Source organism: Phalangium opilio, unplaced genomic scaffold (genome assembly GCF_054372755.1).
Source record: "Phalangium opilio isolate 3A_F unplaced genomic scaffold, DU_Popi_V2 ptg000075l_1, whole genome shotgun sequence".
In the NCBI taxonomy this organism is placed as follows: Eukaryota; Metazoa; Arthropoda; class Arachnida; order Opiliones; family Phalangiidae; genus Phalangium; species Phalangium opilio.
The window spans coordinates 2,963,304-2,990,269 of NW_028324184.1; the positions used below are offsets into that span (position 1 = coordinate 2,963,304).

The 26,966-nt window shown below is 36.3% G+C and overlaps 1 protein-coding gene and 1 long non-coding RNA gene across 2 annotated transcripts in view; one reads left to right on the forward strand and one right to left on the reverse strand.

Moving 5' to 3' along the window:
• Positions 1-834: 834 nt before the first annotated feature.
• LOC149658821 (uncharacterized) lies at positions 835-3,133 on the reverse strand. Its single transcript, XR_016369948.1, has 3 exons — positions 2,547-3,133; positions 1,765-2,440; positions 835-1,691 (listed from the first exon to the last, which is right to left on the reverse strand). It is a non-coding gene; the product is annotated as an uncharacterized LOC149658821 (long non-coding RNA).
• Positions 3,134-11,337: 8,204 nt separating this feature from the next.
• LOC149658822 (neuroligin-4, Y-linked-like) overlaps positions 11,338-26,966 on the forward strand; it is a 190,949-nt gene continuing 175,320 nt past the window's right edge. The window contains exon 1 of the mRNA XM_089844446.1: positions 11,338-12,456. Within this exon, the coding sequence (XP_089700572.1) occupies positions 11,769-12,456 (688 nt within the window). The 5' untranslated portion in view covers positions 11,338-11,768. The remainder of the gene's footprint in view (positions 12,457-26,966) is intronic.

Here is a 26,966-nt window from a genome sequence, read left to right on the forward strand (position 1 = left end):
ACTTGAAATGGGGGTAAATGTGGACTTGAAATGGGGGTAAATATGGACTTGAAATGGGGGTAAATATGGACTTGAAATGGGGGTAAATGAGGACTTGAAATGGGGGTAAATATGGACTTGAAATGGGGCTAAATATGGACTTGAAATGGGGGTAAATATGGACTTGAAATGGGGGTAAATATGGACTTGAAATGGGGGTAAATATGGACTTGAAATGGGGGGTAAATATCGACTTGAAATGGGTGTAAATATCGACTTGAAATGGGTGTAAATATCGACTTGAAATGGGTGTAAATATCGACTTGAAATGGGTGTAAATATCGACTTGAAATGGGTGTAAATATCGACTTGAAATGGGTGTAAATATCGACTTGAAATGGGTGTAAATATGGATTTGAAATAGGTGTAAATATCAACTTGAATCCTCATTTAATTGTAAAGATTAAAATGGAAAATTGAGACTGGGTGAAAGATAAATTTAGTTTTAATTTTAATTAAATAAGGTATCCATGAATTGAACCAAAAAATCGTGTTTTGGGTTAATTTCACCTTAATTTTATTTAAGTTTAAAGGTTTATCTCGATTAAGTTTAATTTAATTTAAAGGTATATCTCGATTAAGTTTAATTTAATTTAAAGGTATATCTCGATTAAGTTTAATTTAATTTAAAGGTATATCTCGATTAAGTTTAATTTAATTTAAAGGTATATCTCGATTAAGTTTAATTTAATTTAAAGGTATATCTCGATTAAGTTTAATTTAATTTAAAGGTATATCTCGATTAAGTTTAATTTAATTTAAAGGTATATCTCGATTAAGTTTAATTTAAAGGTATATCTCGATTAAGTTTAATTTGAAAGTATATCTCGATTAAGTTTAATTTGAAGGTATATCTCGATTAAGTTTAATTTTAAGGTATATCTCGATTAAGTTTAATTTTAAGGTATATCTCGATTAAGTTTAATTTAAAGGTATATCTCGATTAAGTTCAATTTGAAAGTATATCTCGATTAAGTTTAATTTGAAGGTATATCTCGATTAAGTTTAATTTGAAGGTATATCTCGATTAAGTTCAATTTGAAAGTATATCTCGATTAAGTTTAATTTTAAGGTATATCTCGATTAAGTTTAATTTAAAGGTATATCTCGATTAAGTTCAATTTGAAAGTATATCTCGATTAAGTTTAATTTAAAAGTATATCTCGATTAAGTTTAATTTAAAGGTATATCTCGATTAAGTTCAATTTGAAAGTATATCTCGATTAAGTTTAATTTGAAGGTATATCTCGATTAAGTTTAATTTAAAGGTATATCTCGATTAAGTTTAATTTGAAAGTATATCTCGATTAAGTTTAATTTGAAGGTATATCTCGATTAAGTTTAATTTGAAGGTATATCTCGATTAAGTTTAATTTTAAGGTATATCTCGATTAAGTTTAATTTAAAGGTATATCTCGATTAAGTTCAATTTAAAGGTTTAATCTTGATTAAGTTTAATTTAAAGGTTTTAGGCTTAATTGAGTTGAAATTAATGATGGATTATGGTTTGGCAATATTAATTTAGCTTATAAATTGAGCTTGTTTAGATGAGTTTTTAATTATTTCCAACACATAGCCCCGTGATAAATTTGCGGTAACGTGAAGATTAACAATAAAATATGTTGTACCGGGGAGCCGGTTACAACGGATCACTACAAAGGTTACAATTTAATGAATGATGTGATTCCATAGTTTCGCTTAAATACCAGTAATTAAATCAAATACCTAAACAATTCATAGCAATTCTGACATATAAACAAACGGCAATGAGGACTGTGTAAATAGCGAACGTAACCCTCTGTTTCCCACATGGTTACGTTGAAAAGATCTCCACACGTAATTTATTTGACTAATTAAATTACGTAAAGACAATGTTCTCCTGGATTAACCAGCCCCACTGTTACTTATATTTCTGAATTAAACAATCCACTCTTGGTAACAAATAATTTATAAAACGAAATATCATATACGGACTGTTGCAACAGGAAAAAATTGTTTTAACGAATCATGTCGTCCTCTACATCGGTTGAGTTTCAGGAATTATACCACACACCTGAATTAGTAGCATTTTAGTGAGATTAACCATCCAAAGGGATGTTGAATTAACTGCTATAGAAACAGTTATTGTAACGGTTGCGGAGCTTCTGAAATTTTAATAATACTTCTAAAATAAAATAAAGATAAGTCCTTCAATAACAGCTCTTTTTCTACAACATACTGTTACTATCCTAAAGAGTAAAGATCAAGAAGCATCACTATTATTAAAATTATCCAAGTCTGTAAACCAAAAACGTTGCAACATAACCTTCAGCTTAAAAACGTGACGAGAGCGTAAGCCAAACTAGACGACACTGGAGGCTCGGAAGCTGGGTAAGTGTAACTGGGTTCTCCCGAGTCCCGACTCCGAGAATCAAGAAAATATACAAATACAATGCATAAGAAACCTAAGCCTTGGTCTTAAAGAACATCCAAAAACCAATATCTTATAATATAATGAAATCAATTACCTCTAGTTTTATACCTGGATTGCTTTATTAAACAAAATTTTGACCTGATAGCAAAGTGTTTCTTAGCAAGAGTGTTACAGAAAATTTATAAAATGAAATAAATATTTTAAGCCGGTAAAATACTAAACAAGCGTCGACTGCTCAAAAACAAGTTCAACCATGGAGCCTGTATCTTTTTAAGATTCAGGCTCCATGGTTCAACTTCCACAGAATGAATCAAACTGAAAATGTCAACTTAACTTGTTATTAGGCACAAAGCTAGGCCCTCCCTTGTTCTCAATATGCTTGATAATTGAAGAAATGGGTATCAGCGCGCTAACAGGTTAACCTGACGTTTAACTCAAGAGCTGTACTTCCGTAATTAACTAAAATTAACATACTTAGACTTAATTGTTTCTGATTAGACTAGCGGATCGCACACCCTGAATACTTAATTGTTAAATTAAGAGTATTCCGAAAAGTAACTTCGCTCTAGTTTTTCGGTTAGAGGTGGCTAAATATCACGAAAAACCCCATGTTAATCTCCATAGGAAAATTGGCAAAAGCATGTGAATTTTGCTTTAACGTTACAAAAGAGTATCAAGTCATATCTACAAGGGCCTACCGGCCCTGTAGAATACTTGGTAAAGACCAACCTATTGAGTACATATTGGATAAGATACGTATTACAATGAGAAGATCCCAAAATATGTTTTTGAAAAAAGTCAATATGATGTCATATATCATCTTTCTAATGAATACTTCACAAGAAATTAGATTGAAACATCTAAAAGTGTACACCAAACCACGTTTTCCCATAGCTATAACTATATGTCTACATAAGTAACGATTCTGATTGACTGACTGACTGACTCACTGAAAATCAACGCGAAGGCCAAACCGTTCTACCTGAAAAATTGCAGTAGGCGAGCAGCAAGAAACATTTTCCCACTCAGCGGCCATCTTGAAAAATGGCTTCTAGAAATGTGAAATCCCTTCTTTATTGTAAAACATCCCAGCTTTTCAACTTCACACTTATTTAGACAAGTGGTTCTCTATATCATACAGACCACGGAGTTGTATTACAGAAGGAGTAGAAGACTAGGCCTCTAGGGCCTAGACATTCGCGTACTAGTCTTCCACGCAACATATTCGCGCATGCCGAGACTATGTAAACAACATCTGACGTCATTTCTCTTAGAGAACACGTGTTTTAACTTTTAAAAAAGGCGTCGTTTTCTTCTTTCCCGGCTTAACTCTTTGAATATTTTCCATATTACAGTTAATATAAATAGAAATAATAGTAAAGATATAAATTTAAATAAGATTTGCAAACGTTTGAGAAACTCCCGTCACTCGGACTCGATAGGCAAAAGACCAAGGCTTAACCCTCCTCAACGTCCGTAGCTCGCGGCCATCTTTCTTATTTACATGGTCTCGTTTAGGTTTGGAGGGTGGGTCAAAATTATACCCCCTTTTTATGGACAAATAAGGTCTAGCTACTAGCTTTTTTTTAGTTGAGGGGAAGCTACGAGTCTCTACTCATTCTACAATACAGCTTCGTGGCTCGATTTGCCTCCATCTTTCATAATGGCGACCCGAATGGTATTAAAAGTGTTCCGACGGTTTGAAGAGCAAACAAAGCCGGGTGTCTTTGCAGCTAGTTAGCAATAAAAATATGGTTGGCTCGATTTGCCTCCATCTTTCATAATGGCGACCCGAATAGTATTAAAAGTGTACCGACGGGCTGAAGAGCAAACAAAGCTGGGTGTCTTTGCTGCTATAGTCAGCAATAAAAATATGGTTGTTAACACCCTGTATTTTGTCTGAGAAAGAACCTTTGAGGGGAAAGCGGCATGCTTCAGAAAAAGAGCGATCATTATAAGGAAGAGGAGGAATGAGAAAAAGCAATCTAGAGGCCGTTTGTCTCTCGGTTCTCCAGAGTAAGAATGGTTGGTTCCCGCGATGGGGGTTCGCTCTCTCTCTCCTAGTAGGAAATTGTAGCATCGTAGACCACTAGCTCGTTGATAGTTTTATTAGAGAAAGGGAAAACTGATAGGGCCGAGCTCGAACCCGAACCCAAAGAGAGAGAGAGAGTGAGATACCGCCAACCGCTTTTTTTCTCCCATACATTTTCTCCCTCTCTCATCCTTTCAAAAACCGTATGGATTTTTACGCCCAACAATAAGAGTTAATTATGACTTCCCAAATTTACGACTTTAGAATATGTCGGCTTTCGATAAAAACAGTTATAGGCGATTAATTACGGATTTTTTCTACTCGCTTTTCATTAACGAGGGGGGATTTGTTGTTCTTGTTTATGGAAAATATTTTACAAAGATTTTTAATCCTAGATTAAAAATTAAACGATGATATAATTCTTCCGAACTCAGAGATTTGAGATTCCCTTAATAAATTAATTATTTACTCTCTTCATTGTATTTTCACTTCAAATACGCCATAAAACTAAAGGGTAAAACTTAGCTTTACTTTCGTTCATTACAAAAATTTTCATATCGTTATTGGAATCAATGAACTCTACTTCCAACCATATTATGACCCTCAAGTGGATCTTAAACGAAAAGACCACTCTTGAATCTTTATTTGTCATTATTTTTACTGGAAATTTATGAATATTTCTAATAATCTACGATTTTAAGAAAGATGCTAACAAAAAACAAGGACTACTTGGCCGGTGTTTGTATAGTGGCGTCTGCTAAATTGTACCTCTTACCCTTACCTCTCTCTCTCAGCCTGTGAAAATTCAACCAGTTCCGTGGGAGTAAGAGGTTCGGTTTAACAGACGCTATTAAACCAATGGTGGTACAGTAGTCCTCGTTCTTAAAACAAATTAAATGCAAATGATTTTGTAATAAGAGATCATTAATTTTTCTTATATTTTTCCTTATAATTTTTAGAAAAAGGCAGTTCTTTAAAAGTATGTTATGTTATATAAGTTTTTCTTTAAGTTAATCTCTCGTATTTTCTATAATGTTATATAGAATAAAGACGGATAGATGGTTCGAAATCTTAAATATTATTATATGATTTTTCGAGTAAAAAAACTGAACTAGAATAAATTTTAAATTTATCAAGCTTCGTTTCCAGTTCAACTAACCAGACAGAAATAGAATTAGTCTAAAACAGCTTATCTCGTAACGTACTTATTACTTAAAAGGGATAAAAATTAAAACACGGAAAATATAAAATATTGCAACTCTCTTACTTTGAAACGAGATGCCTTACGTCTGCGTTCTCCTGTAGCACAAACTTACATTAATTTAAAATTATAATTTGAAAAGACTAATTTTGTTTTAACGCATAATCATTTAATCTGAAAGAATCTGGTTATAAAAATAAGACGAAATTAGCCTTATTCCTAATCAGCGCCACCTACCCATAGCGGCGACTTTGAGAACTACTGTAATCGGCAAGCCAATCAGAAGTCGCTAAAATCTGGTGACGTCACTGACGGGCACTCTCGGGGTCTTACCAAAAATGACGTCACCGGATTTTAGCGACATCTGGTTGGCTTGCCGATTACAGTAGTTCTCAAAGTCGCCGCTATGGGTAGGTGGCGCTGATCAGGAATAAGGCTAATTGCTCAAATTTTCAGACAGTTTAATGACCTTTATGGGTTAACCAGCAGAAAAGGCACACGGAGGAACTTTTTATGTCTATTTTTGCGGCCATTTTAAATTATAACGCAAATTGAACCCCAAAAAACATATAACCCGTCTATAGGATATAGAGAACCAGTGTACTAAATATTAGTGCGATAGGTTGAAATGCATGAACGTTATACAATGACGAAAGGGTTTTTATATTTCTAGCCGCCATTTTTCAAGATGGTTGCGTTGATTATCAGTCGGTCTGGGCTTTTACGTTTATCATAAGTTCATAAGATATGTTCCATAAGTTTGTCACTGGTTACTGAGAGCTTGTCATGAAGTGACGTGGGTGAAACGTTATAGATTCTTGTGAGTTGCTTGTATGATATAGACTAGCAGAGCACATACACGACATAAAAACATTCAAACATAAAATTGGGCTGCAGCACCGTGACCTCAAGAATGTCTTCCTCCATTGATGGCAAGCGTGCAAAATTATTAAGTAATGAAAACCCATGATGTTTTCATACATTCTGAAGTCTTATACTGATTCTTGGTTAATATTATGCATCTATAATATACCGGTTTGCCGCTATTTAGGTGTGATATTGGGAATTTCATAGGCATTAAACTAATCAGTTTAGTTCTCAAAGTTCGTGCGTCGCGGCATTTTAAAAGTTTATGAATATTTTACGAAATACAGGCGTCAATGTTTATCGTCAGCTTCTCCCGTTAGGGGAACCACACACTGGAATACAGGAGGATACCCCATTAACGCTATCGAATTCGATTTGCTACTCCATTATATGTGTCAGGAACGAGCCTATACTATTTCCATGAAGGAAGAGAGCGGGATAGTTATTGGAATAAATTGGCAGGTTTGGATAACTTGCCGTATTAATGGAACCCATTCGCGCCTGCGCGCCTTAAAACGGAAGTCGTTGAAACAGCTACTTTCGCAAACGTTACAACGATACCCCTTCAGGGCTTTCCTCTAACAGGCACCTCAGACCACCAAACACATGGACAGGCAAAACTATGTTAAACCCGTGTTAACAAATGGCAATGCGTAGCACGCGCCCTCACGCGTCTACCGACCGCACAATTTATCGTCAAATGTCCCATAAAGAAAAATTCGTCCATAATGGTTCGGGATATTTTTTGGTATCGTTCCTTTCAACCGAATTCCCAATGGACCGAAATCCCATTCGACCGAATATCCCGCAATGATTTTAGATTTCCAGCCCAATGGCTATATTCCCGATGGACCGAAATCCCAATTGTCCGAATATGCCCCTAAAAAATACATGAATATAACTTGAAACACTGTAGCCGTCAGCGGTTCGGCGGTGTAGTGGATACGATGTTGGACTGCGAAGCGATAGGTTGTTGGTTCGAATCTCCGAAAGGTATGTTAAAAATATTAAAAGTAAATGTTTCGTGATACTAATTAAAACGCTCACTTTCATTCCTTTCAAGGCAAGAGCTATATAGAATTAATAAACCAATTGTGCTTAAAATGAAGTACAGTCTTAATGGTAGTTCCATCAATGTCTTTAAATTTTAAATTAAAATTTTAATATTTTGGTTTCGGGTGGGTTAGGTTAGGTTAGGTTAGGTTAGGTTAGGTAGGGTTAGGTTAGGTTAGGTTAGGTTAGGTTAAGTTAGGTTAAGTTAGGTTAGGTTAGGTTAAGTTAGGTTAAGTTAGGTTAAGTTAGGTTAGCTTAGGTTAGGTTAGCTTAGGTTAGGTTAGCTTAGGTTAGGTTAGGTTTGGTTTGGTTTGGTTCCAATAATTCGTTGACAACTTTTCCAAATATGCTCCTTTTAATTAGCTACCACCTTTTCCAAAATATTCTCCCTTTAAATAGCTACCACCTTTTCCAAAACATTCTCCTATTAATTAGCTGCCACCTTTTCCAAAAGATTTTCCTATTATTTAGCTGCCACCTTTTTCAAAATATTCTCCTATTAATTAGCTGCAACCTTTTGCAAAACATTCTCTTACTAATTAGCTACCACATTTTCCAAAATATTCTCCTTTCAACTAGCTACCACCTTTTCCAAAATATTCTCCTTTTAATTAGCTACCACCTTTTCCAAAACATTCTCCTATTAATTGGCTGCCACCTTTTCCAAAATATTCTCCTATTAAATAGCTGCAACCTTTTCCAAAACATTCTCCTACTAACTAGCTGCCACATTTTCCAAAATATTCTCCTTTTAATTAGCTACCACCTTTTTTAAAATATTCTCCTATTAATTAGCTGCCACCTTTTCCAAAAGATTTTCCTATTAATTAGCTGCCACCTTTTCCAAAATATTCTCCTATTAATTAGCTGCCACCTTTTCCAAAATATTCTCCAATTAATTATCTGACATCTTTTCCAAAATATTTCTATTATTGCTTGTTCGTGGTAAGAGGCGGGCTTTTAATACTCATGTAAATAATCTTTTTACCTCCAAACAAGGTTGGGTTGGGTTAGGTTAGGTTACGTTAGGTTACGTTTGGTTAGGTTAGGTTAGGTTAGGCTAGGGTAGGTGAGGTTCGCCGTAATTAAAACGTAGTTAAAATAAGTGCAGTAATACATTTTCAACTCCATTTATTTTAACAATAATAAGTTGTGAAATTAAAAATATATTTAATGCAAAACCACACAGTATGTCTTCTTCCAGTTCAATAGAATTTCGGTCCAATGGGACTATAATAAAATCGCACCTTTGGCTACGTTCGGTCGAATGAGACCCCCAAAAAAAACCCCTTCTGTCGAATGGGAATTCGGTTCAATGGGACCAAAGCTATTTTTTAGCCAAGGCTTAATGTTAAACAATAACAAAGTGATATTTACAAAAACTATAACTTGATAGATCGTTTATGAATCTTTAATGAGCGAGAGGTTAAAATAAATAAATAATGAAATTCAACTCACTTTTATAATTTAGTCAGATTTAATCCCCATATCGGTGACTGGAGACCTCTACTCCTCAACCTCTACTATGGTTTATTGAAAAACTTCCAACATCCGCCGCCATAGCGCTAGTGTCAGGCGTTGCTCTAAGCAAACCTAGTCCCTATTGAGTTAGGTGGTCTAAGGAGACACTAAAGTATAATAAAACTAGAAGTGAAGGGCTCTAGCATTGATAGTAGATCCTGGCACTAGTGAACAAATTCGAGGATTTTATGCCGCTTCCCACGCGCTAAAACTAGAGAGAAAAAAATTGGTCGAGTTCCAAAAACATTTCCTACCCCCTTCCCCACAACCTAAAGCCGCGGATCACGGCCGCGGGTGCTTGAATCTAGTTCGGTCGTCTACCACCGCGAGCGTCTCCCGTTTTGGAGGGAAATTCAGAAACCGCTACCAGAGGGCCAACCGTTGGTGTGTTATCAAGAATATTCACTTTCGCCGAGTGAAGAATTTGGTTAGCTCAGTACTTCTGGTCTCATCTCACTTCTGGTAAAACCTAAGGAATTTTTATTCTACCTGGATAGACTTTTGAGAGAAAATATGTTTCGAGGAAAACAAGTATCTAATATACCAAACTGGAAAAGTGTAGGTAGGTTTAATTCGCGCTTGAACGCTTACAAAATAACCTAATCTGATAAAACATTCGTAATAAAATTGCTGAGAGACCTCTAGATATCCGGGCAACAGGCCGACGACTTACGAAATATATATGTATTTCTCATTAATTCAACGAGATAAACTTAGGCTATACCTCGCCTTTCTCTTTTATTAAAGTACATTCATAGTAACTAAATTATACGGAGGAATCGCTATCGAATAGCGCTTTTCATTATCCAAAACTCGAGCTAACAACAATGCGTGTAAAGGAACAAAATTTCTGTATTGGTTTCCGAACTCTTACAATCAAAGTAAATGGCTTTATTAGTTTATACGAGCATCTCGAAGCTGGCCGGCTTAGCTTAGGAAAAGGAGCTATAGTTCTAAAAGGAAAAAAAAAATAGAAGGAAAGGAGAGGGAAACTAGTGAATAGTAGAAGCTAAAGGCTCTGAGAGAGAGCCAGCCAAGCTATAGCTGAACGAGCTCGGCTAGCATGGAACGATCGAGATTGTAGCCCTTCCAGAAACTAAACTCTAACCATTGCGGATCCATTTTGTGTCGGCATTCGTCGCGCATGCCCCGTAGCCTAGCGAGCGGCCTTTGCCCCCTTCTTCCTCAATTTCATCTTTCCTTACTCTCCCCTCTCTTTGCCACTACTCTTTCCATGATCAAGAGCCGCCTCTCTACTAGGAACTCCATGGGAGATGGCGAGAAGAGCGCCTGGATGCCGACTTTTCCGTAGACGCCGCTCGACTCTTCTAGTGAAGGAGTGCCAGTATAACGGAGAGGGCATACGCGAACGAGGAATATATTCTTATCCCGGAATCGGCGGGAAAAATCAGTAAAGAGTCGAACATCGAAATCGTTTTATCGATGGTGCGTGTGTTCACTCGCTCGCTCTCTGGATCTTCGCTCTCGAATCTCTTAAATCCGCCGCGTACCCAATGCTCTGTGAGTAACTATAAACGTATAAATTCTCGGCATATATTTTTTGCTAATCGTTAAATAAATTTATGTGGAAGAAAGAAACTGTGTTTTCCATATTTTCCAAAAAAAAAGAACAGATTTTATTTCGGGATTTTGCCCTATCCTTATTTTAGACCATCCGCACCACTTTCGGGGTTACGGAAAGAAAACTGCGTAGAGATGGTACTTTACTGTTGGAAATCCATTATTTAAAACCCAGTTGGCGCTCCCCGGCTCTCGATATGAAATTTTGAATTTTTATAAGAAACATTTCTATATATATACGGTTGGGCGGTGGTGCCGGAATATAAAATTGAATTGACTTTCTGGAAAACGATATATACGGACGCGAATTGGATGCTTCGATGGTGCTATAAGTGGCGCGTTGGAAGCTGTTTATTCTTACCTTAGATAAGACCTTGGTGGTGGTGGTGGTGGTAGTGGTGAAGGTGATGGTGGTGGTGGTGGCTCGTTGAAAAACCACTAATGGAAGATATTTTGTAAAGATCGATTCCATTTTCCAACACCACTGCGCGTTTCAGGCCCAGCTTCTCGCGCGTTTTCTCACCTGGCCGTCGAATCGCCAAGCATCTTTCCCTCCTTGGTTCGAGATTGAGAGAGTCTTCCGCTCGGCCGCCACGGTTCTCTACACTCGCTTTTTTTCTTCCTTTCCCGGAGAAACGTCCCTCACTCTACGGAATAAGAGGGGAAGAAGATATATAGAGGAAAGGAATAAGTAAAGTAAAAAATACGGTGATCATCGCGAGACGATCGAAGAAAGCTGTCGTATTAAATAAAGTGTCGGTCCTTCTTAAATTCGAATCGTAGGTCGGCGGCGCTGCTGCCTACCGAGATTTTCGCAGTCGTCCCCCCTCTTTAAAAAGATATTTTGATGGCCACCGGCAGAAATGACGTTTTATCGGTTTAGACTCGCGCCGCATTGATCTTGGGAAACGTTCAAATCCAATAAGGCGAATGGGAAACGCCGCCTGAATTAACCGAAAGACCGGATGTTTTGAAGACCTTTTGACGCGAACTCTTAACCCGAGCTTCTCGCTTTCCCCGTGTTCGCTAAAAAGGAAAGACGCGCCGAGAAAACGCCTAAAATGTCTTCACCGGCTTTTTCGCTCTTTTTTACCATTACGTTAATATTGTTTCTATCACCTTCTCGTCTTTCAGCGGTGTCGGGTGCTCTGAGTGAGGCCGCGGCGGCCGCCCCCGCTTCCTCTTCGATAGGTGGTGGTGTGGGTGGTTCGTCGGGCGTCGGTGGTAACGGTGGCGGGGGTTCGACCGCGGGTGGACCGGCCGGTAACCCGAGTCCCTCGAACACTCACAGACTAAGTGCCAGAATAGTAACGACGAAATACGGGACGATGCGGGGTATCGTTACCTCGTTCGGAACTCCTAGCGGTCAAGTAAGCCGTCATTTGCAGCCTGTTGAGGCTTTCTTGGGCATTCCTTACGCCAGCGCTCCCATGGGTTCTTTAAGATTTATGCCCCCGGTGACTCCCTCGCACTGGAGGGGCGTCAGGGTAGCCGATAGATTCGGGCCCGTTTGCCCTCAGAGATTGCCCGAGGAGATAAGATGGGCGTATCCTAGCGGTTCCGCCAGCGCCGCTCATCAGGCGTCGTCGGGAAGCGCCAATGAAGGACCGGAAATGAGCCGCATTAACGAAACGGAAGCTTTGAAAAGAATGCCCGCTGGCAGGTTAGCTTCCTTGAGGCGCCTTTTAAGACATCTGGGAAATCAGAGCGAAGACTGTCTTTACCTAAATATTTACGTTCCATTCTCTGGTAAGTATTTCGGGAATTCTTTTTGTTTTATTTTTTCGTCCTGCCCCCAAAATGCCTACATCCAAGCCCCCATTTCATCCTTTCTTTTTCCTCGAGAAACTTGAATTCCTTTTCCTTAAAGCGACTTCCGCGAGTACGTCCGAATTTTTAAAAGAGAGAATAAGAGGAATGGGTCAGAGCCAAGCGTTTTAGCGGAACCAAGAGCTGACGCCCGAACTGCTCGTTAATCCGAGTTCCTTTGTTGAGCGTTAACCCTTTTAATGCGACTTGTCGGTTGGCTAATTAAGAACCCCTCGAAGCTTAAGCTTCATGAGGGGTTTAGTTAGAATAGGAAAAGCGCCAAATTGCAAAGTTAAGAAATGTCATTACTTCGGCCTACCACGGTTATTACGCATAACAGATTTTGAAAAATAAACGATGTTGAGGATTAATAAGCTTTTCAATTTGGCCGTCCTGCAATAATGCTTGGATAAATCAGAACCATTCCTTTTACAATATCTATCGTAATAACGTAAGTTACTTATGTGTCTTATATGTATAACTCTTAAATTCTTATATCAAAGCTTACGCTGGGATTCATTTCATATTCTTAATTTAATGTGTACTTTGACTAATTAACTTATGGTAAATATATTATTAATTAAGGAATAAGAAATACTTGTATGTACGTATTGCTTCAAATATTTATTTTTGCTTAACAGTAACTGAGAACCGCGAATGAATGAATAAAAAAACCATAAGATTTTTACGATTATAGTGTATTTGGGATTTAGATTTGTTGACTGTAGCCTAATGGTTTTTAATAATGAATAACAAGCCGGGGTTATATTTATCTTTTGAAAGTGAAGGAGAGTTCCCTTTATGTTGTTTATCGGCTTCAAGCTCGAGCTTGTTTAGGGCAGACTGAGATTGGATTGAGGAAAGCCGTGGAATAAACACAATCTCGAGCTTCAAACCGAAATAAATTAATACGTAAACACGCCTTTTAATGATTCATTCGCTGAATTGAAAGCGAAATATTCCTCAAGTGAAACTGTTACTATATTACGAAGCCAGTCTTCCAATAATACAACTTATATCTCAACTTTGATCAACGATAGTGCAGGTTTAAATTCAGAAAATGCAGATTAATTTATAATGGTGGAATTGATTTTGGATCTTTTAGACCTAATCTCGAAACCTTCAAAAATCGATTCAATAAAACCACGCAAACGTATTGCTGGATTTCTTAAAATTCTTGGGTCTATAATTTCATTTGCTTTTAACAATTGCAAACAAAATTAAGAAGAGTTTTTTCCCCAATTCTTTGAAACGTTACACACGATTACACCTTTTCAAATCGCGCAAATTATATTGGGTGATTAAGATTTCGTGGTTTTTCGAGTCAATATTAATTTGTATCTCAGAAATGACCCATTCTTATAACATTGAACCCATATAATACGTCCCTGAAGTTACCAAAGCCCATTCTAAAACACATTGCATAATCAGGGATAGATATAATTTTAGAAGCAGGAATGGAGAACAGAGTAATCTGGGCGCGCGTCTAAGTCCACAAACCCCCTTCCCGGGACGGGGGGGTATGAAAGAAGAGGCGGGGTCATAGCGACAGAGGCAAAAAGGAATTACGTATTTTTCACCGTCCCCGTCAGCAACGCCATTAAAACGTAGTTTAAGTGAGCCAATAAGATAAATTAAACTTTTCGTTACGTGTTGGAGAGAGGGGCTCTATACTGGGCTCTAAATACTAACCGTTCTCCATTCCTGCTTCTAAAATTACATCTATCCCTGGCATAATTTAATAGTACAAAACTACGAAATTTGCAATTATTTCTCTAAGCGATGATTTGTCAGTTAGTGTTCTAACTTCTACATCTCGGGCTGGTTTCAATTTATTGATAGGCATTCCTATCGCTGTCTTGTCGAATCAAATATATTATCGTAATAAGTAAAGGGTGGAAGATTGATTCCGTCATTACGAAATGCCAAACGAAATAGCAGGTATACGTCTATTGGGAAAACATGGAAGCAGTCAGCAACATTGGGTGGTGTTATTGTTATATAATGGGATCAATGGCAAACGAGAGGTTAAGTGCGGGGTCTTTCAAAGAGAGATTACAGTCACTTCACCATATATATACGGTCCTTATATTGGTTACAGTTGTTAGCTATGTTTGTTCCTATTGGAATGGGGACCTGGAAAATGAGGCTAATAAAGGCTAGAGAAATAAATTGGAGGCTTAAGTTGTAAGCCCATTTTACGTGAGAGAGATTAAGTAAGTGATTACACGGATTATTGTAGTCCCTTCAGATGTAAATTTTTGTGTTTCAATACGATTTCGAAGTTTCGACGCTTTTTTGGTGCGATTATGAATACATGGTATATCTTAATTACAACGTGATTTTTTTTTCATATCAGAGAAGTTTAATTGGAACAATTTCTATATTTTCCTTTGCCTTATAGGATATTTTAAATATTTGATGAAAATATGATTTTATATTTTAAAACAATGTCACTAGACTAGACTCCTAGAAAGAGAGGGAATAATTATTTGCAGGCCAATAAAGGTGGCTTAAAACGACCTCTTAGCATACACTTTTTTTGGGTAATTTATAATGTAAATTTTGTATGAGAACCCTTTATACGATGAGTTTATTTAGTTGTAATTATTAATCTTATTGAAGAGGGACCAAGTCTTCTAGCCCTCCTTAAATTTGAAACATTTACATAAATAGAAAATAAGTGAATATAAAGTTTAAGTTAATAATATATTTACAACATTATAACAGAAGTAAATTAAAAGATCAAACAAAAAGAAAAAAAATTAGAATAATGGTTCGGAAATATATAAAAAATATTTAATATTTATTAGGCCCATAAAGTAAAAAGAGCACTTAAATTTTACGCGACGCAGATCTGAACTACCTGTAATTATGATTTTAACGTATATGTCCTGAACGCCCTAAATTTCAAAATCATTTAACAGTAATACATACAAAGTAAATATTAGGTCTCAATATGAAGAGGACAACGTTAAGGTATGGAACTCTATTGAACGATTAACACCACCTGTCTTATTCACACTGAGACCTAAAGCGTAGGAACTAGTAACATAGTTGTATATCCTATAATGCTGTAGAATAGCCATTATCCTCGACTTATCTATGGAATTATTAGTCCTTGAAAAACTGCATTTATACACAAACCTTGACGAAACAAGGACACTTTTTCAAAACCTCAAAGGGCGTGAATTTAGAAATAAATATGTGTATCGCAATTTGAAATTAAGTTTAATTCATATGAAAAATTTGGTTTTAATTGCGTGTAGTTCAAACATTTGTTATTATTCAAAATTTTACAACAAAAACAGGCATAAATGCGGTGTTCCGAATACAAGGGAGCTCATATTTTCATGTATGAAATCGTATAGAATCTATTCTCGTAAAAACTTATCTATATCAAATATTTTAAGCGAGCAAACACAAATGAGCTTTTAGTATTTTAATTATTTAAGGTGCAACAGATGAAAATAACCCTTATTTCCAGAAAAATGTCGCTTTACTGCTCCTAAAATGTGATCCGCCATTCTGTTTTGTGGCTTTAATAGCAGTGCTGTTGTATTAGGTTTGACATTTATCACACATTCAGAATAGGCGTTCTACTTATATGCGCGTTGTTACACCCTTTATGAGTTTTAAACTTCAATTTAAACTCATTATCGTCCTGGATTTTAGTTGTTTGTTCCGTAGTGCTGCATTAATAACATTTTTCTTTGGAAAATTTCGAATCGTAACAGATGTTTGACCTACGTAATTAAAACCAAATTTTTCATATCGATTAAACTTAATTTCAAATTGCAATGCATACATTAATTTCTAATTTCTGGCCCTTTGAAGATTTGAAAAAGTGTATTTGTTTTGCCAAGGATTGTGTATAAATGCAGTTTTTTAAGGACTGCATAGCAAAACTCGTTTTGTATAATAATATTGGTATAGATAAACACATAGTTCCTGATTTTAATATTCATCAATTTAAAAATATAAATAAAGAATCTAGGTCACCGCTTACTTTAAATTTAGAGTAAATACATCTACTATTGGTTTTCTGCCCTAGTTTGATGCTGTTTTGCTATACTTAAATGTAGATACAATTCAGGACCTTAAATGGATACTTAGAATTTTGCTTTTTTAAAACGAAAGAGCGAATAAAATAATGAATATATCAATTACAACCATTTTCCAACATCTACTATATTTAAAAGAAGATACAAGCAAAGAAGTTTCCGTAATGGACACTACGCGTTAGGCTTCTCCGTGAAGCAAAGGGAAGTACCACTATTGGACGAATCCGTCAGGTGGTACTATTGGTCGGACCAGAGCTGTGCTAATTAGCTGACAACTAATTGAATTAGAATTAGAAATTAGGGAAATATTTATGAACTAATTAATTAGCCAATTAGCAATTAGACATAGAAACTAATTCAATTCAATTAGAAATTAGAAATTTATTTATCAAACTAATTAATTAGAATTACTATTTTCTAATTAAGGTAAAAAAGAAAAAGTAAGTAAACATAAAAGTTTGAAAGTGCCCATGGATTTAGTACTTTGGTAATGCAAAGTTTAATGTTTTAATGCCATTGAAAATCGGGTACGGAAGCCATGAATTATTCTCGGAAAATGAGACAAGCCTTCCGTCATGTTAAAATTTGTCTCATTTCTTCATTTTCTTGCACAGTTCCTATAATGGACTCCTGAGTAGTAAATACATGCGCACTGCTATTAATTCGAGTAGGTAAAACAATCGAAATTTCGAAATGGGCCAGTTGCGAACTACGAAATTTTCTACTAGTACTAGTATTCTCTCATAATTGAGGAGCTGAAAAATTTAGAGTAGCACTAAGGTTTCCTCATCGATATAATAGGGCTTTTTCTTATTCAAATAGATGAATCAAGAGTTAATTCCTCGATTTTTTTACAACAAATTGGCGTGAAAGATTAATTGAAAATCCAATTGGCTAATTAGTTAATCCTAAATCTAATTAAATTTTAATTAGATAATTACCTTTCCGATTCATACTAATTAATTAGAATTACTTCTCAATTAGCACTAAGGTAATTAAAATTCAATTACCATTTTCAATTAGTAAATGTTGCTAATTAATTAGAAATTCAATTAGCTAACTAATTAATTAGCACAGCTCTGAATTTGGTCCTATAGGGTAGTCCCCAGTGCTTCGCGGTAAGCCTAATGCGTAGTGTCCATTACGCAATCTTTAAAGGGAATTGTGAATTTACAATTTCATATCATATTTTAGCAGGAAAGTGGTATTATGTTACATTTTAAAGTCTCTACTTTCAAAATATCAAGTTTTTAATATAATTGAACCAAAGTTTCTATTTTTAAAATGCATTGAAAAATCACGAAAACTCAGTTTCGATATATCAATAATTTTGTCTTGTCGAGCTTGTTCGCCCGTTTCATGACATCACTATGACGTGAGGAAAAAAAGTGCGGGAATCCTACACGCGTCTCGAGCTTCACACCAGTCTAAACTCTGGGTCTGATAGCGGAGAGAGTGGCACCATCTAACGTGTAAAATATATCTGTGATGTCAGCCTACGGGAAAAGTTTTAGCCTTCATAAAAAGTGCTTTTCAAATAATTTCATATGAAGTATTTTCAAATGCATATCGGAGAATTAAAAGCTTGATATTTTTGAATTCACAGAAATTAATTCTATCTTTTGTTATATAAATCAAACGAAGCTTCTCATTCCCTTTAATATTGTAGATAGAAACATGGTTCCAATTGATATATTCATTATTTTATTCCCTTTTTCGATTAAAAATGAATTATTCTAAGCTGAAGTATCCCTTTAATTAATGTATGGTTAAAACTTCAATGAAAACTTTGTGTAAATTTCTTATAAATAGCAAAGTTACTGTGTTTTTTCTCTGAATAATAATTCCATTGAAATAATATCTTTTATAAGTTTTATTCCTGTACTTTTTATACTTGGGTAGAAAATATTTAGAAGAGTAAAAAAAATGGCAATTTTGTTTTTATAATACCTATCTTTATGGAAATTTTATCTCACTGCAAAATATACTTAAATAACAACGCTCCTATATAGAGAAGTGGCTACTTAGAAAGAGAGCTACCTACGATCATAAAAATTAATATAATGAGCTCTTTAACACGAGGGCTGGGAAAACCAGCGTAAAAGCGCGTATGATCAAAGTCTTTTGAAAGAGGCGCGCTCACCTGAGATTTAAATAGGTTTTTTTTCGTTTTCATACCTGCAGGGATAGTTCTTTCCAGCACTGCAACATTTGTTAAGCGCACGCGCATACCGGCGTTGCTTTGTTCTTTTCTTAAAGGGTCTGTAAAGCGTCGGCGGGCCGTTGAATTTCTTTTGTTGTAAAGGTCGTCAATGACGTCACAACCCCCCCCCCCGGGGGTACGCAAACGAAAGTGTTTCCTTCTTTCCGTGAAAATAGTGTCAAGGCATTTTCCGATTTTTGTGTTATTCAGCCTTATCCGGCAGGTGATACAATTGGGTCAATCATATTGCCTTTGCTATTGCTACGTTCGACGGTTCTAGCAAACACAGTGGGGGTCTCAGACTCTCGAAAGTGGGGACTGAGGAAACGCGGGAGCGGGGAGGATCGCAACCAATCGCGAGAGAGATTAACCGGATTTGAGGAGCCGCTTTACAGCCGCGAAGTAATTTCTCTTTGACGCGTTTTACATCAGCTGCTGACGTCAATGCTTGTGGGGAGAGGGTGCATTTAAAAAATGAAACTCAACGGTGTTCCGGCTATTTTACAGTCCCTTTAAGTGACGACTTCTCTCCTTCGCCGTTTTGACATAGTGTGGTGTTTTGTTCTATAAATATTATCAGAAGGGAATAAAAATAAAAGTGAGTCATGTGGTTACAGGAGTGTCACGTGAGTCCGACCATCCTCAAAATGGTACCGAATATTCACGAAACTACACAGCTTAATACCAACTTACAAAAAACGAATCACTGGCTACGCCACTGGTGTTGTGCGGTACATTGTGAATAGCTTGATTCCGTTTCACGATGCTAACTTCGGCAAATTTAAATTAAATAATGCAGATTACACCTTCAACTATTATTTAGTTCTCCACGCGCTCTCTCACGGCATTAAACGGCACAACGACATAAAGCTCTTTAGCCAATCTGGGAAGAGAAGCCAATTTGGGGTGGAAAAAGGATTTACTCCCATTTAACCCAAACCGTTTCTCCCAATTCCCATATCTCCCAATCCCATTTGACCCAACACTATGTCTTTTCCCCCAATTTCTTTTGTCCCAATTCAGCATAAAACATATGTTAATAAGTTCAAAGTGAATTTTTTTGTTTTATTAACAATGATATGTTTTACATATTCAGTAGGAGAATGTTTAGGAAAAGGTGGCAGCTAACTATTAGGAGAATATTTTGGAAAAGGTGGCAGCTAATTAATAGGAGAATATTTAGAAAAAGGTGGCAACTAATTAATAGGAGAATATTTTGGAAAAGGTGGCAACGAATTAAAGGAACCATTGTTTTGGAAAAGGTGGCAACGAATTAAAGGAACCATTGTTTTGGAAAAGGTGGCAACAAATTAAAGGAACCATTGTTTTGGAAAAGGTGGCAGCTAACTATTAGGAAAATATTTTGGAAAAGGTGGCAGACTGGCAGCTAACTATTAGGAAAATATTTTGGAAAAGGTGGCAGCTAACTATTAGGAAAATATTTTGGAAAAGGTGGCAGCTAATTAGTAGGAGAATTTATTTATTTATTTATTTATTTATTTATTGGAGGGATAGGGTTGCTAAGCCAAATTGACTTATGTGCAACCCCCCCCCCCCAAAAGCATTAAGGTACATCAAATGAACCGAAAAATATTAAATTCAGGCGTTGTTGAATGTTTTGGAAAAGGTGGCAGCTAATTAATGGGAGAATATTTAGGAAAAGGTGGCAGCTAATTAATAGGAGAATATTTTGGAAAAGGTGGCAACTAATTAATAGGAGAATATTTTGGAAAAGGTGGCAACTAATTAATAGGATAGTAACCTAACCTAACCTAACGTTTTGAAAGCAACCATTTGCAGCATAAAATATTAGACGAAACCATTCGATTGGGAGAAATGAGAATTGAATAGTTTGGGATAAAAATTTCGATTGGGAAATATAAGATTGGGAGAACTGGGAATCGGAAAGTTTGGGATAAAAATGTATTTTGGGAAACACAGAATTGGGAGAAATGGGACCATACCGGAAAAAGTCATGTTAAGCCAAAAAGCTTTATGGATATATCAAGTGTCATCCTCTTCTGGTATTATCTATGCTGACATGATTTTCTATCGTCGGTATAGAAAGTATGATTACAGTAAGCGATGGAATCTGTTTACAATAAATCCACATCTAGGATATGCTCCTATTATGAGAAAATATGACACCAGGAGATGCTCCTCCTCTACGCTTTTACCTTTTATAAAGAAAACTAGGCCTAGCCTTGCTTCGAATATCCTTTCGAAAATTTGACCCGTGCAGTAGGGTTTTGATTTCTATGCAAGGCATCACGTTAATTGGATATGCAATAGTAGCAATTCGCAACGAGCGATAATCTTAATGCATCAATGGTTATTGTAAAACAAGTTGGGAAACCAAAATAAACCTCTCCTAGTCGAGACGCAATTAAGATGTTTTTCTTAAATAATTAAATAATATTAATTATAAAAAAATTTATTACTATTAATTATTTTAATCGTCATTAATTTTCCTTAATTCTAGTTAAGCCGTTTTAAGAAACTTTATTCCTAAAATGAATTTAACCATAGCTATTTTTGATGTTTGAATTCAAGCGTAATGCCTCTTTAACAATTTTTGGAAATTTAAGGTATATAAGGCGATTTATTCACAATAAACGATAAGAAAATCCTCAATTGCGTGAACCTTTGGTGGAAGCTTTGCCATTGGGAGGCTAGACGTTTCTCGTATCCCTAGCCGATCGCCGCGTAAATCTTAACCCTAACGATGATAATGGAGTAGAAGCTAATATTGCTTTCTGCGAACACGTTTGCTCCGATTTGCCAACTGTGACAGACAGACACACTCACAGACACGTCTAGTGTAATACCTCTCCGTGACGTCATCGTCAATCGGAGAGGTTACAATGTAATATGTAGCAATTTTCAAACGCCTAATGTTCATCAATTTTGATATATATATTTTTTTTTAATTTAGTATTCGAAAATTTCATATACCAAATGTTTCACGTAGTTTATTGAATTCAACTTTCGGAATAAGTTAGAGTTGTAACAATCAACTATAATTTCTTACGTTTGTTGAAGTTTTTCACTTTTAAAACCAGAGAATCGACTAATCATATTAAATTACGGTAATTTCAATTTACCGATTAAATTATAGATAAAATTAATTTTTCCTACAAAAATAATTACAGTTTTGTCAGTAGTTTGTACTTAAGTTTCTGTTGTATACTGTACTACGAAAGGTAATATTAATATCTTTGACAAAGTTACTATATAGTATAAATAGGTAACTTAGAGCGATGTTTGGTGTTAAATTACCGGTAATTTAAGGATGATAAATTACAAGCTCCCATCTCTTGATATGACCAAAAACGGATTTATGGGATAAGAACGTCGGATCATAGCTTTAGCCTCTAGTACCATCCTCGCATACTTAATTGAGAAACTTCGTCTGCTTATATTTTGACTCCACCCACAAATTCGATCTCTAGAAGTAGCTATATACAGAATTTGTGGGTGGAGTCAAAATATAAGCAGACGAAGTTTCTCAATTAAGTATGCGAGGATGGATAGTGAATTCGCTAACTCCGACGTTCTTATCCCATAAATCCGTTTTTGATATGACCCTTTTATGGCGTCATTAACGCATAGTCTTTTTACTGCATTTATTGATTCTTTGTAAATGTTTATCGGGAAATTCCAAAAATTTATACAGTGGGCTCAGCTATTTGAAGAAAATAGTTTTCGGAAGCGGATGGCTTTCTACTTTAAGTAATAACTAAAAATGTTGCATTTAAATGTGAAATGCGGGTTTATTTCTACTCCTTATTTTACAAGGAAATTGAATCCATCGGGGAACAAGGGAAAACCACTCACTAGAAACTGATTAAAATCACATGCCAGTAACAACAACCCGGTTTCAGTTCTTGTTAAGCAGTAGTAAATTTCCTCTCTATTTTGTTAATAAAGTGTTTAGGTTACTTCAACAATCCCTATCAGTATTCATCCTTCGTAGATTCGAAAATCCTTAAAAGGGAAGGTAAAGTGGAAAAATCAATTGATTTTTTATCGATTCTTCTACATATTATAAGATCAGTCTCCTAAGTGGAACATCCAGGAAATATCTCCGAATGATTTTAAAATTAAAATGAGGTTGAGATTTTATGGATAATTTGAAATAAGGACCTCGGACCAATCTCGTAACGCCCTGCCTTCCTCTTAACAAAATTCTCGCGGCACGTTCCATGCCAAATGAAATTTATCACGAGATTTGATAAAATTTGCGCGTGATGTGATAATCGTGGTGCAAGATGTAGAGCCTGCAACTGGAATTTTGTTAAAACGAAGGCAGGGCGTTATGCGATTGGTCAGAGATCCTTATTTTAAATTATCCTTAAAATCTGAGCTTAATTTGAATTTTAAAATCATTCGGAGGTATTTCCTAAATGTTTCACTATGCAGACTGATCTTATAATTAGTGGAAGAATCGATAAAAAAAATCAGTTGATTTTCCACTTCACCCTCCCTTTAACTCAGAAGTCCTAAATTAAAATTTTCAAATTAACTTCAAATATAAAATCATTCTTAGGTGTTTCACTTTGTAGATTAGTATTTTAATTTGTAGAGGAATCGATAAAAATCACTTGATTTTCCTTTTAACCCTCCCTTTAACGAATGTAAAAATAGCTCTACTTTGAAGAAATATCCATAAAAAGGAAATGTCAGGGGTAAATAACGAAAGGAGTTAGAGACGCTAGCTTCCGTAGTGTAGAATACAGTGGGACTTTCAAACGTAGACACAGAAAAGAGAAAACGCCTCGGTCGCGCCGCCTATAATTCAAAATAAGTATAATATTTTGCAACCAATAGCGTGGCAGCAAAGATTCGAAAGGCATGCTGGGATATCGATTTTCTCCTGTCTGCTAGTATTCGTCTGCTAGTGTTCGTCTGCTTACGACTGAGTGACAATTAGGGTTAGAGTAAAGTTTATTCATTAAGGTGCACTTGAATTAGAAGCATGCAACTTTAAAGTTGGTAAATACCTTATTCGATTATGAAATGGAATTAAATGTCGTTTTTGCATCCTTCAATACAGTTTTAGTTGTTTTAATTTCTTTAGTTACAGATACAGTCGATGATCCTGATTCCACAGTTCCCACTAAGCCTTGGCTCACTGGGCCGACTCTGTAACCGCGCACTTACGGCAAAACAAGTTTGATCACATTTTGAGGATTTCCCCGGCTTCAAATTGCAAATTGTTGACTTATCTTTCTTCTTTAAATCGCTGTTTACTCGCGATTGAATATAATAATTATATTGGATTGATTTATGAGACGACTTCACAACATCGACACCCGCCATTTTACTTTACCCAGAATACCTTGCGGCGCGAGATTTTAAGGCAAAACTTTTAAGGTTCTGCTCTTATTTACAATACAGTTCCAAAGATGGCACTACGTTAGTTAATAATTCTATGACGTATCAAGGTCCCACTGCATTCTACACTACGGAAGCTAGCGTCTCTAACTCCTTTCGTTATTTACCCCTGGAAATGTAAATACATTTCAGCGCAGACGCTCATTCATTCATTCTTGCTAAAACTGGAGTAGTTTCTACCATTAGGCAGAAAGAATGAAAACCATTTTAAATTATAAGAAGAAAACAATCATTTATAAGGGGCTTGACTACCTCGTTATTCGGACACGCACTCTTTACAACCCAGATTTAAGAGAGATCTCTTGACATCACGCATCCCTGTAACTGCTACTCGCGTAGACCTATTAGGAAGTTTACTTTTTATATGTAAACTCCATCTACTTAAATTGTTCTTGATGTTTACTGTATTAGAGGTATCTTATACGGAATATTTGAGAAAGTGGATTATTTCTTTGTATGTTTGTTGTTCATGCACAGTCACAATTCGTTAATTCAAGTATTTGACCAAACTGCATGAATGTTTACATCGGTAACACCAGGGGGAGGTTTTAGCAAAAGTTCATAGATTAAAAAAAAAAAGTGTATTATATGAAGCTTTCTTGCACCATGTAATATGGGAAACCTTTAGCCATGGAATATTGCACAACCCGCTCTGCGTATGATTGATTACCTTCACGACCATAGTACAGGGAGCATGAGTACTATTTTCTATAAACCTTTGATCTAAAAAAAGCTCTTCTCTGATTGGTTGGTTCGTGTAGGAGTTGAGAGGATTATCGTTTGCTTTTCATTTTACGTTACGTCTACAACCCAAGGTTGGGAACTGTGAAAAAAGTATACTTTTTGTTCCTTCTATGAACTATTGGTTTTAGTAGTGATTTGGTTTAGTTAAACAAGATTGTGGCCGAGGGGGTGGACACTTGAGAACTCAGGTGTACAATATGTCTTGAACTCAATGTACTGTCAAAGCTGAACTGTGAGTTCCGAAAGCTTTGAACTCAATGCACTGTCAAAGCTGAACTCTTTTGAACCCAGGTGTACACAGAGATCCATAGCGTCTACCCCCTCGATCGTGGCAGCGAGACCCTAGCTATTATACCAGTTACGAACGTCTTTTTCTAGACCCATAACATCATGGCTTTATAATTAAGCATCGGTTTATTGACTAAAAAGTTCTATAAAGTATCATCTTCTTAAACATTATCAATCATGCTTAGGGGCAGGTCCAAAGACTATACTGTTTAGTTTTTACATAAACATGAAACTCTTCCCCATTTAAACTCCCTTAAAACACCCAGGAAACGCTAATTTTATAAACATTTATATGTTTTAAACTGTACCCTTTCAAACGACTGTTAAATGTTGCTTGGTATGGCTAAGGCTATACTTTCAAACACTTGATATAGAAAATAACGTTCAAGGTTTATGCCACTAACATTGTATTGTTGCATTTTCGATAACAGCGTAACAAAGACCTTGAAGAGAATTGATGATGGAATGTTTTGCGTGTCGTTCTGACGTCTGTATTATAGTTTCGACACGGCATATTTTGTGAAGCAATGTAGAACGATTTCTTTACCTTAATCTGTTTGGAAAACTTCAAAAAAAACCGTTTCCAAGACAGTAGCGGAAAATCGCAAAGAGGAACGAAACATTAAATCATTTTTGGAGTATTGTGCATATCTGTTATATCTAGAAGAATAAATACCTGTTAATACCAATTAATATATTACCTACCAAATTTATAAGCCTTTTTTAAAGCCAAAAAGTGAGAGCAAGACAAGGCTCGTGTTTTATGATGCGGTAGCTGACGGTTAATGACGAATGGGGTATTTATTATGAAAGGGTCAAGATTCAATACACCACTTCGACATTCTGTTGCGCGCATGCCCGATGCCCCGCACTCGAAGCGCCGCAAGGGGAAAGACTACAAACTGCTCTTTGTTACCCCTTCTAGCAAAAGCGCAACCCCTCGAAGTTTTTTCCCTGCCCATCTTAATAAGTACTAGTTCGCAGTAGCCCGCTGTGGCGCCCTAGGTAATGTCAAAGTGGTGTATTCTAGACGTAGCGTATTTAATAAATGCAGCAACGGATTCAAGCTGGAGCGGGGGCAAAATGGCTGCCTAATGTTAAAGTCCCATAGAGTTGAAAATTTGAGCGGGGGCCTTTGCCCCCGCTGCCCCCGTAGTTGGCACGCCCCTGGTCTTGAGTTGGTTCATGGAACTTCTATTATTGCCTACTAGCCAAGTTACTAGGTGTTGTGCAGGTGTTTCAAGGGTTGGAAACTGAGAACAGTTTCCGTTCTAAAAAAGACACTATTTGGTATAATGGCCAAGGGTTCTGGACTAAGCCGTGAGGAACTAAAAAAACCACTTCTATAACCTTCCCCTTGTGTTAATGATACGAAGAATTGAGTTTGGTTAAATTTGGTTACGAATTGTGACTGTTCATAAAGATCAGACATACAAACAAACCAAAATGTTTTCTCTAATAAGAATAAGTTCATAAGATATGTTCCACAAGTTTGTCACTGGTGACTGAGAGCTTGTCATGAAGTGACGTAAGTGAAACGTCATAGACTCTCATAAAGCGACGCCTGGTGAGGCATTGTCAAAGGCTTAGTAAAGACTAAATAGGAAGGTGGACTGCAAAACCGAGTTTAGTCGATTCTCGCGTCGTTCTCGAACTAGCTGTCAGTAAGTCTCTAGCATTACGAAGTATAAGTAGTGTCATACTTATGGGACATATCTTATAAACCTATGATATAAGATAATGGGGCATTCCCC